The following is a 16,314-nucleotide window of genomic DNA, read 5'->3' as shown; positions in this document are numbered from 1 at the left end:
TTATTATTTGTTTTTTTGGGGTGGGTTTCTGCTGCTCATTGCTACCGAGACAGGTGATATTGGTAAAATACAGCACCTGAGCCCTGCCCAGGGTTACAATAAGGAGGCAGGGTGTAATTTCTGGATTATTTTATGTTTAAACACTATACAAAAATTACCTTCTTGCTGCAGTACCACATTTCACCACAATGAGTGCAATTACGTTCTCCATAAAGACCAATGCAACAGTGCGCCACAATTCTCTGTACATTAGGGCAAACAATTAGACTTCCCTAGAAACTATCTTCATAGAAACATACCTTCTACTACTTTATAGCCTATGGAGCTGCAGTCGCTGTATGATCGCAGAATATCCTGGAGAAAAATTGAGAACCATCTAAGTAGAAATGTTAAGATACACGTGTACATACAGGAGAATTACATGCAGGGAACAATCTTGAAGCACAAAAAAGAAGTTTGAGGATTTTTTTCCCCATTTCATAACTTCTCTTTAGGTCAATCACTTGGCAAATCTACTGAACAGCTGATTAAAATGTAACACAGCTCCATACATCCTGCAGTGGCCATAAGTAGTACTGCAAGCTTTCTCCTATAATAGAATGGAAGGGAACTTGCATTATGGTCTATGTCCACTACAGGCTGTACAGGTGCTTCTCAAAATTAGAATATCATCAAAAAGTTAATTTATTTCAGTTCTTCAATACAATAAGTGAAACTCATATTATACAGAGTCATTACAAACACAGTGATCTATTTCAAGTGTTTATTTCCATTAATGTTGATGATTATGGCTTACAGCCAATGAAAAGCCAAAAGCCATTATCTCAGTAAATTAGAATAATTAACAAAAAACACCTGCAAAGGCTTCCTAAGCGTTAAATAAGGTCCTTTAGTCTGTTTCAATAGGCTCCTCAATCATGGGGAAGACTGCTGACATGACAGATGTCCAGAAGGCAGTCACTGACACACTCCACAAGGAGGGTAAGCCACAAAATGTCATTGCTAAAGAAGCTGGCTGTTCACAGAGTGCTGTATCCAAGCATATTAATGGAAAGTTGAGTGTGGTAGAAAAAGGTGCACAAGCAACCGGGATAACCGCAGCCTTGAAAGGATCGCTAAGAAAAGGTCATTCAAAAATGTGGGGTAGATTCACAAGGAGTGGACTGCTGCTGGAGTCATTGCTTCAAGAACCACCACACACAGATGTATCCAGGACATGGGCTTCAAGTGTCACATTCCTTGTGTCAAGCCACTCAACATGACCAATAGACAATGCCAGAAGCTCCTTACCTGGGCCAAGGAGAAAAAGAGCTGGACTGTTGCTCAATGGTCCAAGGTGTTGTTTTCAGATGAAAGTATATTTTGCATTTCATTTGGAAACCAAGGTCCCAGGGTCTGGAGGAAGAGTAGAGAGGCCACAATCCAAGCTGCTTGAGGTCTAGGGTGAAGTTTCCACAATCAGTGATGGTTTGGGGAGCCATGTCATCTGCTGGTGTAGGTCCACTGTGTTTTATCTAGACCAATGTCAGCACAGTCTACCAGAAGATTTTAAAGCACTTCATGCTTCCCTCTGACAAGCTTTTAGGAGATGGAAATATAATTCTCCAGCAGGACTTGGTACCTGTCCACACTGCCAAAATTACCAACACCTGGTTTACAAACAACAGTATAACTGTGCTTGACTGGTCAGCAAACTCGCCTGACCTTAACCCCATAGAACAGGCCTGGGCAAAGTGTGGCCAGTAGGCCACCTCCGGCCCTCTGGCCGTCCCAGTCCGGCCTGCACACCAAAACAGCCGAGGGGCTGGAAAACAGAGGCCCATGGGCTGCACCGTGCCCTCCCACACCCGCCCACTCGCTGTCTCTATCTGGGTGAGACTTCATTGGAGGAGAGTCCTCCGTCCACTTACTCCACCTATCAGTGTGTGAAACAGCTAACGCGATGACATAATTTAATTGCGTCAGCTGTGTAATGTGGAGAGACACAGAGACCGGAACAGAAGCAGAGTGCTGGGAGAAAGGAACGTAGGCGAGTATGTCATGTTCTTTTTTTCATGTGTATAGGATGTTTGGCTGGACATGGAGAGGCTATGGGTGCTTCATGCATTACATGGGGAGACTATGGGGTTCATGCAGTATAAAGGGAAGCTGTGTGGGACTCTTGAAGTATATATGAGGCTGTGTTGGGTTCATGCTGTATATGGGGAGGCTGTGTGGGGCTCATGCAGTGTATATAGGGAGGCTGTGTGGGGCTCATGCTGTATATAGGGAGGCTGTGTGGGGTTCATGCTGTATATGGGGAGGCTGTGTGGGGCTCATGCAGTATATAAGCAGGATGTGTGGGGATCATGCTATATATGGGGAGGTTGTGTGGGGCTCATGCTATATGTAGGGAGGCCGTGTGGGGCCCATGTTGTATATGGGGAGGCTGTGTGGGTCTGATGCTGCATATGGGGAGGTTGTGTGGGCTCATGCTGTATATAGGGAGGCTGTGTGTGGCTCATGCTGTATATAGGGGGCTGCGTGTGGCTCATGCTACACTTAGGTCCATATATATTTGGACAGAGACAACATTTTTCTAGTTTTGGTTATAGATAGTGTTGAGCGATACCGTCCGATACTTGAAAGTATCGGTATCGGAAAGTATCGGCCGATACCGGCAAAATATCGGATCCAATCCGATACCGATACCCGATACCAATACAAGTCAATGGGACTCATGTATCGGACGGTATTCCTGATGGTTCCCAGGGTCTGAAGGAGAGGAAACTCTCCTTCAGGCCCTGGGAACCATATAAATGTGTAAAAGAAAGAATTAAAATAAAAAATATTGCTATACTCACCTGTCCGACGCAGCCGGGACTTCAGCGAGGGAACCGGCAGCGTTGTTTGTTTAAAATTCGCGCTATTACTTGGTTACGTGAATTCCCGGCTTGTGATTGGTCAGGTCGGCCATGTTGCCGGGACGCGGACCAATCACAGCAAGCCGTGACGAAATTACGTCACGGCTTGCTGTGATTGGTCCGCGTCCCGGCAATATGGCCGCCCTGACCAATCACAAGCCGTGACGTCACGGGAGGCTGGACACGCGCTCATTTTAAAATGGGCGCGTGTCCAGCCTCCCGTGACGTCACGGCTTGTGATTGGTTGCGCCGCGGTCAACCAATCACAAGCCGGGAGGCTGGATGCGCTCATTTTAAAATGGGCGCGTGTCCAGCCTCCCGTGACGTCACGGCTTGTGATTGGTTGACCGCGGCGCAACCAATCACAAGCCGGGAGGCTGGACGCGCTCATTTTAAAATGGGCGCGTGTCCAGCCTCCCGTGACGTCACGGCTTGTGATTGGTTGCGCCGCGGTCAACCAATCACAAGCCGGGAGGCTGGACGCGCTCATTTTAAAATGGGCGCGTGTCCAGCCTCCCGTGACGTCACGGCTTGTGATTGGTCAGGGCGGCCATATTGCCGGGACGCGGACCAATCACAGCAAGCCGTGACGTAATTTCGTCACGGCTTGCTGTGATTGGTCCGCGTCCCGGCAACGTGGCCGACCTGACCAATCACAAGCCGGGAATTCACGTAACCAAGTAATAGCGCGAATTTTAAACAAACAACGCTGCCGGTTCCCTCGCTGAAGTCCCGGCTGCGTCGGAGAGGTGAGTATAGCGATATTTTTTATTTTAATTCTCTCTTTTACACATTTTAACATTAATGTTGTTGCGATACCCGATACCCGATACCACAAGAGTATCGGAATCCCGGTATCGGAATTCCGATACAGCAAGTATCGGCCGATACCCGATACTTGCAGCATCGGAATGCTCAACACTAGTTATAGACATTACCACAATGAATTTTAAACAAAACAATTCAGATGCAGTTGAAGTTCAGACTTTCAGCTTTCATTTGAGGGTATCCACATTAAAATTGGATGAAGGGTTTAAGAGTTTCAGCTCCTTAACATGTGCCACCCTGCTTTTAAAGGGACCAAAAAGTAATTGGACAGATTCAATAATTTTAAATAAAATGTTCATTTTTAGTACTTTGTTGGCAAAGACTTCCTGAAGTCTTGAACTCATGGACATCACCAGACGCTGTGTTTCCTCCTTTTTGATGCTCTGCCAGGCCTTCACTGCGGTGGTTTTCAGTTGCTGTTTGTTTGTGGGCCTTTCTGTCTGAAGTTTAGTCTATAACAAGTGAAATGCATGCTCAATTGGGCTGAGATCAGGTGACTGACTTGGCCATTCAAGAATATTCCATTTCTTTGCTTTAATAAACTCCTGGGTTGCTTTGGCCTTATGTTTTGGGTCATTGTCCATCTGTAGTATGAAACGACGACCAATCAGTTTGGCTGCATTTGGCTGGATCTGAGCACACAGTATGGCTCTGAATACCCCAGAATTCATTCAGCTGCTTCTGTCCTGTGTCACATCATCAATAAACACTAGTGACCCAGTGCCACTGGCAGTCATGCATGCCCAAGCCATCACACTGCCTCCGCCGTGTTTTACAGATGATGTGGTATGCTTTGGATCATGAGCTGTACCACGCCTTCATCATACTTTTCTCTTTCCATCATTCTGGTAGAGGTTGATCTTGGTTTCATCTGTCCAAAGAATGTTCTTCCAGAACTGTGCTGACTTTTTTAGATGTTTTTTAGCAAAGTCCAGTCTAGCCTTTTTATTCTTGATGCTTTTGAGTGGCTTGCACCATGCAGTGAACCCTCTGTATTTACTTTCATGCAGTCTTCTCTTTATGGTAGATTTGGATATTGATGCGCCGACCTCCTGGAGAGTGTTGGTCACTTGGTTGGCTGTTGTGAAGGGGTTTCTCTCCATCATGGAGATTATTCTGCGATCATCCACCACTGTTGTCTTCCGTGGGCGCCCAGGTCTTTTCGCATTGATGAGTTCACCAGTGCTTGCTTTCTTTCTCAGGATGTACCAAACTGTAGATTTTGCCACTCCTAATATTGTAGCAATTTCTCAGATGGGTTTTTTCTGTTTTCGCAGCTTAAGGATGGCTTGTTTCACCTGCATGGAGCGCTCCTTTGACCGCATGTTTACTTCACAACAGAACCTTCCAAATGCAAGCACCACACCTCAAATCAACTCCAGGCCTTTTATCTGCTTAATTGAGAATGACATAACGAAGGGATTGCCCACACCTGTCCATGAAATAGCCTTGGAGTCAATTGTCCAATTACTTTTGGTCCCTTTAACCTCTTCATGACCTTGGGATTTTCCGTTTTTCCGTGTTCGTTTTTTTCTCCCCTTCTTCCCAGAGCCATAACTTTTTTATTTTTCCGTCAATATGGCCATGTGAGGGCTTATTTTTTGCGAAATAAGTTGTTCTTTTGAACGACATCATTGGTTTTAGCATGTTGTGTACTAGAAAACGGGAAAAAAAATTCCAAGAGCGGTGAAATTGCAAAGAAAGTGCAGTCCCACACTTGTTTTTTGATTGGCTTTTTTACTAGGTTCACTAAATGCTAAAACTGACCTGCCACTATGAATCTCCAGGTCATTATGAGTTCATAGACACCAAACATGTCTAGGTTCTCTTTTATCTAAGTGGTGAAAAAAAATTCCAAACTTTACTAAAAAAAAAAAAAAAAAAAAGAATTGTGCCATTTTCCGATACTCGTAGCGTCTCCATTTTTCATGATCTGGGGTCAGGTGAGGGCTTATTTTTGCATGCCGAGCTGGCGTTTTTAAGGACAGCATTTTGGTGCAAATATGTTCTTTTGATCACCCGTTATTGCATTTTAACCCCTTCATGACCCAGCCTATTTTGGCCTTAATGACCTTGCCGTTTTTTGCAATTCTGACCAGTGTCCCTTTATGAGGTAATAACTCCGGAACGCTTCAACGGATCCTAGCGATTCTGAGATTGTTTTTTCGTGACATATTGGGCTTCATGTTAGTGGTAAATTTAGGTCGATAATTTCTGAGTTTATTTGTGAAAAAAATGGAAATTTGGCAAAAAATTTGAAAATTTCGCAATTTTCACATTTTGAATTTTTATTCTGTTAAACCAGAGAGTTATGTGACACAAAATAGTTAATAAATAACGTTTCCCACATGTCTACTTTACATCAGCACAATTTTGGAAACAAATTTTTTTTTTGCTAGGAAGTTATAAGGGTTAAAATTTGACCAGTGATTTCTCATTTTTACAACAAAATTTACAAAACCATTTTTTTTAGGGACCACCTCACATTTGAAGTCATTTTGAGGGTTCTATATGGCTGAAAATACCCAAAAGTGACACCATTCTAAAAACTGCACCCCTCAAGGTGCTCAAAACCACATTCAAGAAGTTTATTAACCCTTCAGGTGTTTCACAGCAGCAGAAGCAACATGGAAGTAAAAAATGAACATTTAACTTTTTAGTCACAAAAATGATCTTTTAGCAACAATTTTTTTATTTTCCCAGCGGTAAAAGGAGAAACTGGACCACGGACGTTGTTGTCCAATTGGTCCTGAGTACGCTGATACCTCATATGTGGGGGTAAACCACTGTTTGGGCGCACGGCAGGGCTCGGAAGGGAAGGAGTGCCATTTGACTTTTTGAATGAAAAATTGGCTCCAATCTTTAGCGGACACCATGTCACGTTTGGAGAGCCCCCGTGTGCCTAAACATTGGAGCTCCCCCACAAGTGACCCCATTTTGGAAACTAGACCCCCCAAGGAACTTATCTAGAAGCATAGTGAGCACTTTAAACCCCCAGGTGCTTCACAAATTGATCCGTAAAAATGAAAAAGTACTTTTTTTTCACAAAAAAATTGTTTTAGCCTCAATTTTTTCATTTTCACATGGGCAACAGGATAAAATGGATCCTAAATTTTGTTGGGCAATTTCTCCTGAGTACACTAATACCTCACATGTGGGGGTAAACCACTGTTTGGGCACATGGTAAGGCTCGGAAGGGAAGGAGCGCCATTTGACTTTTTGAATGAAAAATTATCTCCATCGTTAGCGGACACCATGTCGCGTTTGGAAAGCCCCTGTGTGCCTAAACATTGGAGCTCCTCCACAAGTGACCCCATTTTGGAAACTAGACCCCCCAAGGAACTCATCTAGAGGCATAGTGAGCACTTTAAACCCCCAGGTGCTTCACAAATTGATCCGCAAAAATGAAAAAGTACTTTTTTTTCACACAAAATTTCTTTTAGCCTCAATTCTTTCATTTTCACATGGGCAACAGGATAAAATGGATCCTAAAATTTGTTGGGCAATTTCTCCTGAGTATGCCGATACCTCATATGTGGGGGTAAACCACTGTTTGGGTGCACGGCAAGGCTCGGAAGGGGAGGCGTGCCATTTGACTTTTTGAATGGAAAATTAGCTCCAATCGTTAGCGGACACCATGTCGCGTTTGGAGAGCCCCTGTGTGCCTAAACATTGGAGCTCCCCTACAAGTGACCCCATTTTGGAAACTAGACCCCCCAAGGAAGTTATCTAGATGCATAGTGAGCACTTACAACCCCCAGGTGCTTCACAGAAGTTTATAACGCAGAGCCGTGAAAAGAAAAAAATAATTTTTCTTTCCTCAAAAATTATTTTTAGCCCAGAATTTTTTATTTTCCCAAGGATAATAGGAGAAATTGGACCCCAAATGTTGTTGTCCAGTTTGTCCTGAGTACGATGATACCCCATATGTGGGGGTAAACCACTGTTTGGGCGCACGGCAGGGCTCGGAAGGGAAGGCACGCCATTTGGCTTTTTGAATGGAAAATTAGCTCCAATCATTAGCGGACACCATGTCGCGTTTGGAGAGCCCCTGTGTGCCTAAACATTGGAGCTCCAGCACAAGTGACCCCATTTTGGAAACTAGACCTCCAAAGGAACTAATCTAGATGTGTGGTGAGCACTTTGAACCCCCAAGTGCTTCACAGAAGTTTATAACGCAGAGCCATGAAAATAAAAAATAATTTTTCTTTTCTCAAAAATGATTTTTTAGCCCACAATTTTTTATTTTCCCAAGGGTAACAGGAGAAATTGGACCCCAAAAGTTGTTGTCCAGTTTCTCCTGAGTACGCTGATACCCCATATGTGGGGGTAAACCACTGTTTGGGCACATGCCGGGGCTCGGAAGGGAAGTAGTGACGTTTTGGAATGCAGACTTTGATGGAATGGTCTGCGGGCATCATGTTACGTTTGCAGAGCCCCTGATATGCCTAAACAGTAGAAACCCCCCACAAGTGACCCCATTTTGGAAACTAGACCCCCCAAGGAACTAATCTAGATGTGTGGTGAGCACTTTCAATCCCCAAGTGCTTCACAGAAGTTTACAACGCAGAGCCGTGAAAATAAAAAATCATTTTTCTTTCCTCAAAAAAGATGTTTTAGCAAGCAATTTTTTATTTTCACAAGGGTAACAGGAGAATTTGGACCCCAATATTTGTTGCCCAGTTTGTTGTGAGTACGCTGATACCCCATATGTGGGGGTAAACCACTGTTTGGGCACACGTCAGGGCTCGGAAGGGAAGTAGTGACATTTGAAATGCAGACTTTGATGGAATGGTCTGCGGGCGTCACATTGCATTTGCAGAGCTCCTGATGTGCCTAAACAGTAGAAACACCCCACAAGTGACCCCATTTTGGAAACTAGACCCCCAAGGCACTAATCTAGATGTGTGGTGAGCACTTTCAACCCCCAAGTGCTTCACAGAAGTTTATAACGCAGAGCCGTGAAAATAAAAAATAATTGTTCTTTCCTCAAAAATTATGTTTTAGCAAGTAATTTTTTATTTTTGCAAGGGTAACAGGAGAAATTGGACCCCAACAGTTGTTGCCCAGTTTGTCCTGAGTACGCTGGTACCCCAAATGTGGGGGTAAACCACTGTTTGGGCGCACGTCGGGGCTTGGAAGGGTGGGAGCACCATTTGACTTTTTGAACGCAAGATTGGCTGGAATCAATGGTGGCGCCATGTTGCGTTTGGAGACCCCTGATGTGCCTAAACAGTGGAAACCCCTCAATTCTAACTTCAACACTAACCCCAACACACCCCTAATCCTAATCCCAACTGTAGCCATAACCCTAATCACAACCCTAACCCCAACACACCCCTAACCACAACCCTAACCGCAACACACCCGTAACCCTAATTCCAACCCTAATCCTAACCCTAATCCCAACCGTAACCCTAATCCCAACCCTAACCACAACTGTAACCCCAACACACCCCTAACCCTATCCGTAACCCTAACCACAAGCCTAATCTTAACCCTATTTCAAACCCTAGCCCTAATTCCAACCCTAACTCTAATTCCAACCCTAACCCTAAGGCTATGTGCCCACGTTGTGGATTCGTGTGAGATTTTTCCGCACGATTTTTGAAAAATCTGCAGGTAAAAGGCACTGCGTTTTACCTGCGGATTTACAGCAGATTTCCAGTGTTTTTTTGTGCGGATTTCACCTGCGGATTCCTATTGAGGAACAGGTGTAAAACGCTGCGGAATCCGCACAAAGAATTGACATGCTGCGGAAAATACAACGCAGCGTTTCTGCACGGAATTTTCCGCACCATGGGCACAGCGGATTTGGTTTTCCTTAGGTGTACATGGTACTGTAAACCTGATGGAAAACTGCTTCGAATTCGCAGCGGCCAATCCGCTGCGGATCCGTGGCCAATCCGCTGCGGATCCGTGGCCAATCCGCTGCGGATCCACGGCCGATCCGCTGTGGATCCGCGGCCGATCCGCTGCCGATCCGCTGCCGATCCGCCGCCGATCCGCGGCCGATCCGCTGCCGATCCGCTGCCGATCCGCTGCGGATCCGCGGCCGATCCGCTCTGTGTGCACATGCCATAACCCTACCCCTAACCCTACCCGTAACCCTAACCCTACCCCTAACCCTACCCCTAGTTCTAACCCTGGTTCTAACCCTAACCCTAGTGGAAAAAGAAAAAAAAAAATTTCTTTATTTTATTATTGTCCCTATGGGGGTGATAAAGGGGGGGGGGGTTATTTATTATTTTTTTTATTTTGATCGCTGTGATAGAACCTACCTCAGCGATCAAAATGTACTTTTGTAAGGAATCTGCCGACTGGCAGATTCGGCGGGCGCACTGAGCATGCGCCCGCCATTTTCCAAGATGGCGGCGCCCAGCGAGGAGACGGCCGGACACCGGGAGGATCGGTAAGTATGAAGGGGTGGTGGGGGGGTGGATCGGAGCACGGGGGGGGTGATCGGAGCACAGGGGGGGGATCTGAGCAAGGAGGGAGCGGACAGGAGGACGGGGGAGCCGGCAGGCGGACGGAGGGGACCGGACCCCATAACGGAGGACTGGGGGGGGGCGATCGGTGGGTGTGGGGGGGGGGCACTTGAGTATTTCCAGCCATGGCCGATGATATTGCAGCATCGGCCATGGCTGGATTGTAATATTTCACCAGTTTTTTAGGTGAAATATTACAAATCGCTCTGATTGGCAGTTTCACTTTCAACAGCCAATCAGAGCGATCGTAGCCATGGGGGGGTGAAGCCACCCCCCCCTGGGCTGAAGCACCACTCCCCCTGTCTCTGCAGATCGGGTAAAATCGGAGTTAACCCTTTCACCCGATCTGCAGGGACACGATCATTCCATGACGCATACGCTGCGTCATAGGTCGCATTGGCACCGACTTTCATGACGCAGCGTATGCGTCAAAGGTCGTGAAGGGGTTAATGAAATGTCGTGGCGACCAAAAAAACGTAATTCTGGCGTTTTTAATTTTTTTCTCGCTACGCTGTTTAGCAATCAGGTTAATGCTTTTTTTATTGATAGATCGGGCGATTCTGAACGCGGCGATACCAAATATGTGTAGATTTGATTTTTTTTTTAATAAAAACAATTTGTATCTGCGCTAGAGAACACTCCTTACTGATTATATGAGCCGATAAATAATGCCGACGCTAAACATGATTAGAAGCCAAATAGCAGCCAAATAAAAGGTAAAAATGATCCTAATAAAACAAATGCCACTGCAGAAAAAATTGTATGAAGGGCACCCAGTAATGTATAATAGAGTCTTGGAAGTATCAAGCATACATAATTGAACGCCAGCTTCAGGTATGGCTAAGGGCGATTTACCCGATATGCTTGATTACGTTGTGTGATGTTGTCCTCTTATGTGCTATTTGCCTATGTGGAGTGTCCGTCTTTGGAGGTCCAATATGAGTCCTTCAGGTATTGGCACTATTACCTCTGCCCCAGCCGGTGGCAGGATGCCTCTGAAGTTTTTACCGGCGTGTAGTAAATACACGTTGCGCTGCACAGCCGCTCGGTACACTGCGAGTACAGGACCTTGCGTGACGTCACGGTCACGTGATCGCTCACGTGACTGGCTAAGGAGAGCACAGTGGACCAATTCCTACGAGTTTCAGAATTAACGTATTCCTTCCTCAGGGATGGTCCATATGGGAAAAGTCTGTACCTATATGCGCAGCGGCAATCACATGTCCTCCTTAGGTATTGAATGCAATTAGCTCGATTTCGCTGTTGAGCCCTTTTGGGATCAAAGTATCCAGCTCAAAAATCATCGCCCTTTCTCCAACTCCTGTGAACCAGCTTTAGACCTGTAATAGTGATAACCCTTTATTGATCCTCCATGAACCGTCAAGAAATGTTTTGATAACAGGTGACCTTGAAATTTTTTATTTATATTGCGTAGATGTTCATTAATTCTTACATACAGGGGGCGCTTAGTTCTGCCTATATATAATTTGTCGCATGGACATTTGATCGAATAGATAACCCCTTCTGATGTACATGTTATAAAATCATTACGGTAATTGACCAATCGCTGGTTCCATTAGATAATAATGTTTTTTTTGTATGTAATAGCTTACAGGGTTTACATTTTCGGCACGGGTAAAAGCCGGAACATCTATATTGAAGGGAATGTGAGGTAGCAACATGGGGATTTGGGACCGTGGGAGCTATTTTACCGCCCAGGCTGTTTGCCTTTCTATAAATAAATAATGGACGTTTGGGCAATTTATCCCCAATAGTTTTATCCTCCTTTAGAATGTCCCAATGTCTATTCACTATCTTTCTGAGGAGATGCGTATTTGCGTTAAATTGTGTAATAATTGGGACTATTTCAGATAGTTTCTGATTATCATTTTTCTCTTTGTTCTGGAATAGCTGTGCTCTAGGTATCTTTTCAACTATTTGTTTGGCCATAGATAGTGAGCTCTTAGAATATCCCTTGTGTACAAATTTACTGGTAAGGACTTATGCTTCATGGTTAAAATCTTGTGTTTTTGAGCAGTTTCTGTGTGCCCAGATAAATTGTCTCCTAGGGACGTTCAGTAGCCAGCTAGGGAGATGACAACTTCCAAGGGAGATGTAGTTATTTGCATCTGTGGGTTTGTGATAGGTTTCGGTGTGGATCTTTCCGTTTTCAATAAAAATATTAAGATCTAAAAAATTTATGGATTCCGAGCTGGTGATGACTGAAACATTTAAAAAATACTCATTTTTATTTAAATTAGTGATATAATCTGCCAATAGTGCAGGGCCACCAGACCAAATAAAAACAATATCATCTATAAAACGTTGCCAGAGTACCAGGTTCGCACACAGATGCCCCATGGTAGATGGTGTGGTGCTCCCATTTCCCCACGTATAAGTTGGCATAACTAGGTGCGAACCTGGTACCCATGGCAGTGCCCCTGCTGGGAGTAGTGGTGCACCTCATATAGGAAATAATTATGGGTCAATATAAACCTCATACATTCTAAAATAAAGGAAACTTGTTCTCCAGGTAGTGTTTCCTGTTTATCTAAAAAGAATTTTGCTGCTTCGCATCCTTTGTCATGTTGTATGACTGTATAGAGTGAGGAGATGTCGAGTGTACCCATAATATAGTGTTCCTTCCATTAAATTTTCTCCAAGATTCTAAGAATATGCGTGCTGTCTTTCAAATATGATGGAAGCTTGGGGACCAGTTTTTGTAGGTGACAATCTACATATCTTGACATATTTGCTGTAAGACAGACAACCCCGAACATAATGGGTCTTCCGGGCGGGTTAATGGGACATTTATGGATTTTGGGAAGGTAATAGAAGTACGGTATTCTAGGATGCTCTGTATTAATAAAATGAAATTCTCTTTTGGTCAGAATACCTTGTTCTCGTCCCTTTTTTAATAAATCCTTCAATTCTCCAATGTATCCATCCGTTGGATCATTGGGTAGGAGGCTATATCTACGTGCATCACTCAGTAGTCGATGTGCCTCTTTCGCATAGTCCTCTGAATTGAGAATGACTATGCCCCCCCCCACCTTTATCGGCTGGTCTGATTACTATCATCTTGTTACCTTGGAGTTGTTTTAGAGCTTTGCGTTCCTCATTTGTTAAATTGTTTTTAAATTTAGAACACCTCTTATTTGAAATTTTTCTAATGTCACGTATTACGTTTTTTTGGAACGCTTCAAATGACTCCGAGTATTCATGAGTCGGATTGAAGTTAGATTTTGGCTTTAAGGTGGTATGTGCATAGGGATCTGCTATTTGTGGGGGATCATGTGGAACGATGCCTTTATTTTTTAAAAAGTATTTTTTAATGGCCAATTGTCTCAAATAATTTGATGCCAAAAAATGCCTGAAATTTGTCAAATTTTATATTTGGGGCATATTTTAGTCCTCTGTTAAGTAGGGAAATTTCGTTATGGCCTAGTTGATGCTTACTCAGGTTAAATATTTTTTGTTGTTGGTGATCTTTATTATTTAGTTCTTTTTTGTTGTTTTGTTCCCTCTTTTTTGGGTTAAATTTCCCACCCCTACACCCCCTTTTTCGTGCCTTTTTTGGCCCAATTGAAAAAAAGGGTGATGATTATGCTTTATTTTTTGTTGTTTTGGATCCATGGGTCCAGTGTGTGTAGCCAATTTAGAAGTTTTCTTGGAAGTTTTTTTTTGTAGTTTTTGATTTCGTAATGGAAGAATTAATTACACTATTTTGATTTAGGTTATTCATCCCACTTGTAGATGGGAAATCCTCACTGTTTTCCAGAATTTGAAATCTGTACTGAAAAGCCTGTGATGATATGGGTGTATAGATGGATATATCACGCGCAGAAGGCCATGAGTCTCCTGAATTAGCACTTATTTCCAATTGATTGGGGGTCTCATAATTCACCCTAACTTCTGTATCATCGGTGGGATGTACTGAATATCTATCATAGGAGGTGAGGCTTCCTGTTGTTTCATCTAATATTTCAAATTGGTCTATTCTCCTTGAGATCTGATGTTCCTCACTCAGTTCAGTCCCATTATTAGAATTGTATATGTTTTCATCTGGAGTATCGATTCTAGGTGGAACTATAGTAACCCTATCCAAAATTGGGTTTTTATCAAACTTGCGTCGCTTTCTTTCTAAAATTTCTTTTTCTTTTGTTAAAATTCTGATCCTAATGCTTTTTGAGAGCTTGATAATATCTGGATGTTGTTCAAATGGTTTTATTTCATTGACTAATTTGGAGATGTTTCTTTTTAGTACAGTCAGATGTTGTTTCCTCTTCTCAATTATAAAGGATACCGTCCTCACTGAAAAATCTTTAAACATTGCATCCCATTCTTTAACTGTCTCTGGGTCTCCAATATCCCCAGATATTGCTTTATATACTGTTAACCCTTTGGGTATGCAATTACATGACAAATATCTCTCTAATGTAGCGATCTCCCAGAGATCCCTCATTTCCTTAATGAGGTGGTGTTCCAAACTTTTCAGGGAATCTATGGCTTTATTTGTATTATCTCTATGCTCCTCTATTGGAGTCTCTAAATGAGCCAGATGGAAGAATTTTTGTATGGTGTGCAATCTTTTGTTTCTATCTGAACAAAGCTCTCTCATATTGAAGGAGGGTGACTGAGATGCTGCCTGCTGGTTAGAGTGGTAAAAAATCAAAGCTTGTTATCTTTTCTCAAGAGGTGATGCTGTCAGATGGTTGTATTGGATAATGGGCAAGAGATTAGGGGGAGGGAGAGGGGGGTTGGTTAGGTGGTAAGGGTGTTGTTTAGTAAAATGAAAATATATTATCAGGTCATGTATCTAATGTACGGTATTTGTCTGGAAATTATATCGGACTGTGTTAATGGCGTGTCATATGCTTTAATAAAAAATACATGATGTAAAAAAAGAGTGGTAAAAAATCATACACAGAGATAAAAAATTGAAAATCCAGTGGCGCTCACAACACCAATGTTCCTGCGGCAGATAATGGCACAGTACCACTCTACTGCGTCTTTGTCTATAGATGCTTTAAAACAATTTGTATCTGCGCTAGAGAACACTTCTTACTGATTATATGAGCCGATAAATAATGCCAACGCTAAACATGATTAGAAGCCAAATAGCAGCCAAATAAAAGGTAAAATTATCCTGAGGCTGTGGGGGCCTCATGCTGCATATGGGAAGGCTGTGTGGGGCTCAGGCAGTATATAGGGAGGCTGTGTGGGGCTCAGGCAGTATATAGGGAGGCTATGTGGGGCTCATGCAGTATATAGGCAGGCTGTGTGGGGCTCATGCTATATATGGGGAGGCTGTGTGGGGCTCATGCTATATATGGGGAGGCTGTGTGGGGCTCATGCTGTATATAGGGAGGCTGTGTGGGGCTCATGCAGTATATAGGGAGGCTGTGTGGGGCTCATGCAGTATATAGGCAGGCTGTGTGGGGCTCATGCAGTATATAGGGAGGCTGTGTGGGGCTCATGCAGTGTATATAGGGAGGCTGTGTGGGGCTCATGCAGTATATAGGGAGGCTGTGTGGGGCTCATGCAGTGTATATAGGGAGGCTGTGTGGGGCTCATGCAGTGTATATAGGGAGGCTGTGTGGGGCTCATGCAGTATATAGGGAGGATGTGTGGGGCTCATGCAGTGTATATAGTGAGGCTGTGTGGGGCTCATGCAGTGTATATAGGGAGGATGTGTGAAGCTCATGCAGTGTATATAGGGAGGCTGTGTGGGGCTCATGCAGTGTACATAGGGAGGCTGTGTGGGGCTCATGCTGTATATAGGGAGGCTGTGTGGGGCTCATGCAGTATATAGGGAGGCTGTGTGGGGCTCATGCAGTGTATATAGGGAGGCTGTGTGGGGCTCATGCAGTGTATATAGGGAGGCTGTGTGGGGCTCATGCAGTATATAGGGAGGATGTGTGGGGCTCATGCAGTGTATATAGTGAGGCTGTGTGGGGCTCATGCAGTGTATATAGTGAGGCTGTGTGGGGCTCATGCAGTATATAGGGAGGCTGTGTGGGGCTCATGCAGTGTATATAGGGAGGCTGTGTGGGGCTCATGCAGTGTATATATGGGGAGGCTGTGTGGACCTC

The 16,314-nt window shown here is 44.1% G+C and overlaps 1 protein-coding gene across 7 annotated transcripts in view; it reads right to left on the bottom strand.

Annotated features, from left to right (window-relative positions):
• The window catches only part of ARHGEF11 (Rho guanine nucleotide exchange factor 11), a 164,162-nt gene that overhangs the window by 59,202 nt on the left and 88,646 nt on the right, over positions 1-16,314 (bottom strand). For all 7 annotated transcript variants that reach the window (XM_077258833.1, XM_077258844.1, XM_077258799.1 and 4 more), the window contains one exon: positions 300-354. In XM_077258833.1, the coding sequence (XP_077114948.1) occupies positions 300-354 (55 nt within the window). The remainder of the gene's footprint in view (positions 1-299; positions 355-16,314) is intronic.

The sequence above is a fragment of the Ranitomeya variabilis genome, chromosome 1, assembly GCF_051348905.1.
Source record: "Ranitomeya variabilis isolate aRanVar5 chromosome 1, aRanVar5.hap1, whole genome shotgun sequence".
Lineage (NCBI taxonomy): Eukaryota > Metazoa > Chordata > Amphibia > Anura > Dendrobatidae > Ranitomeya > Ranitomeya variabilis.
This window is presented reverse-complemented; position numbering and strand designations above follow the sequence as displayed.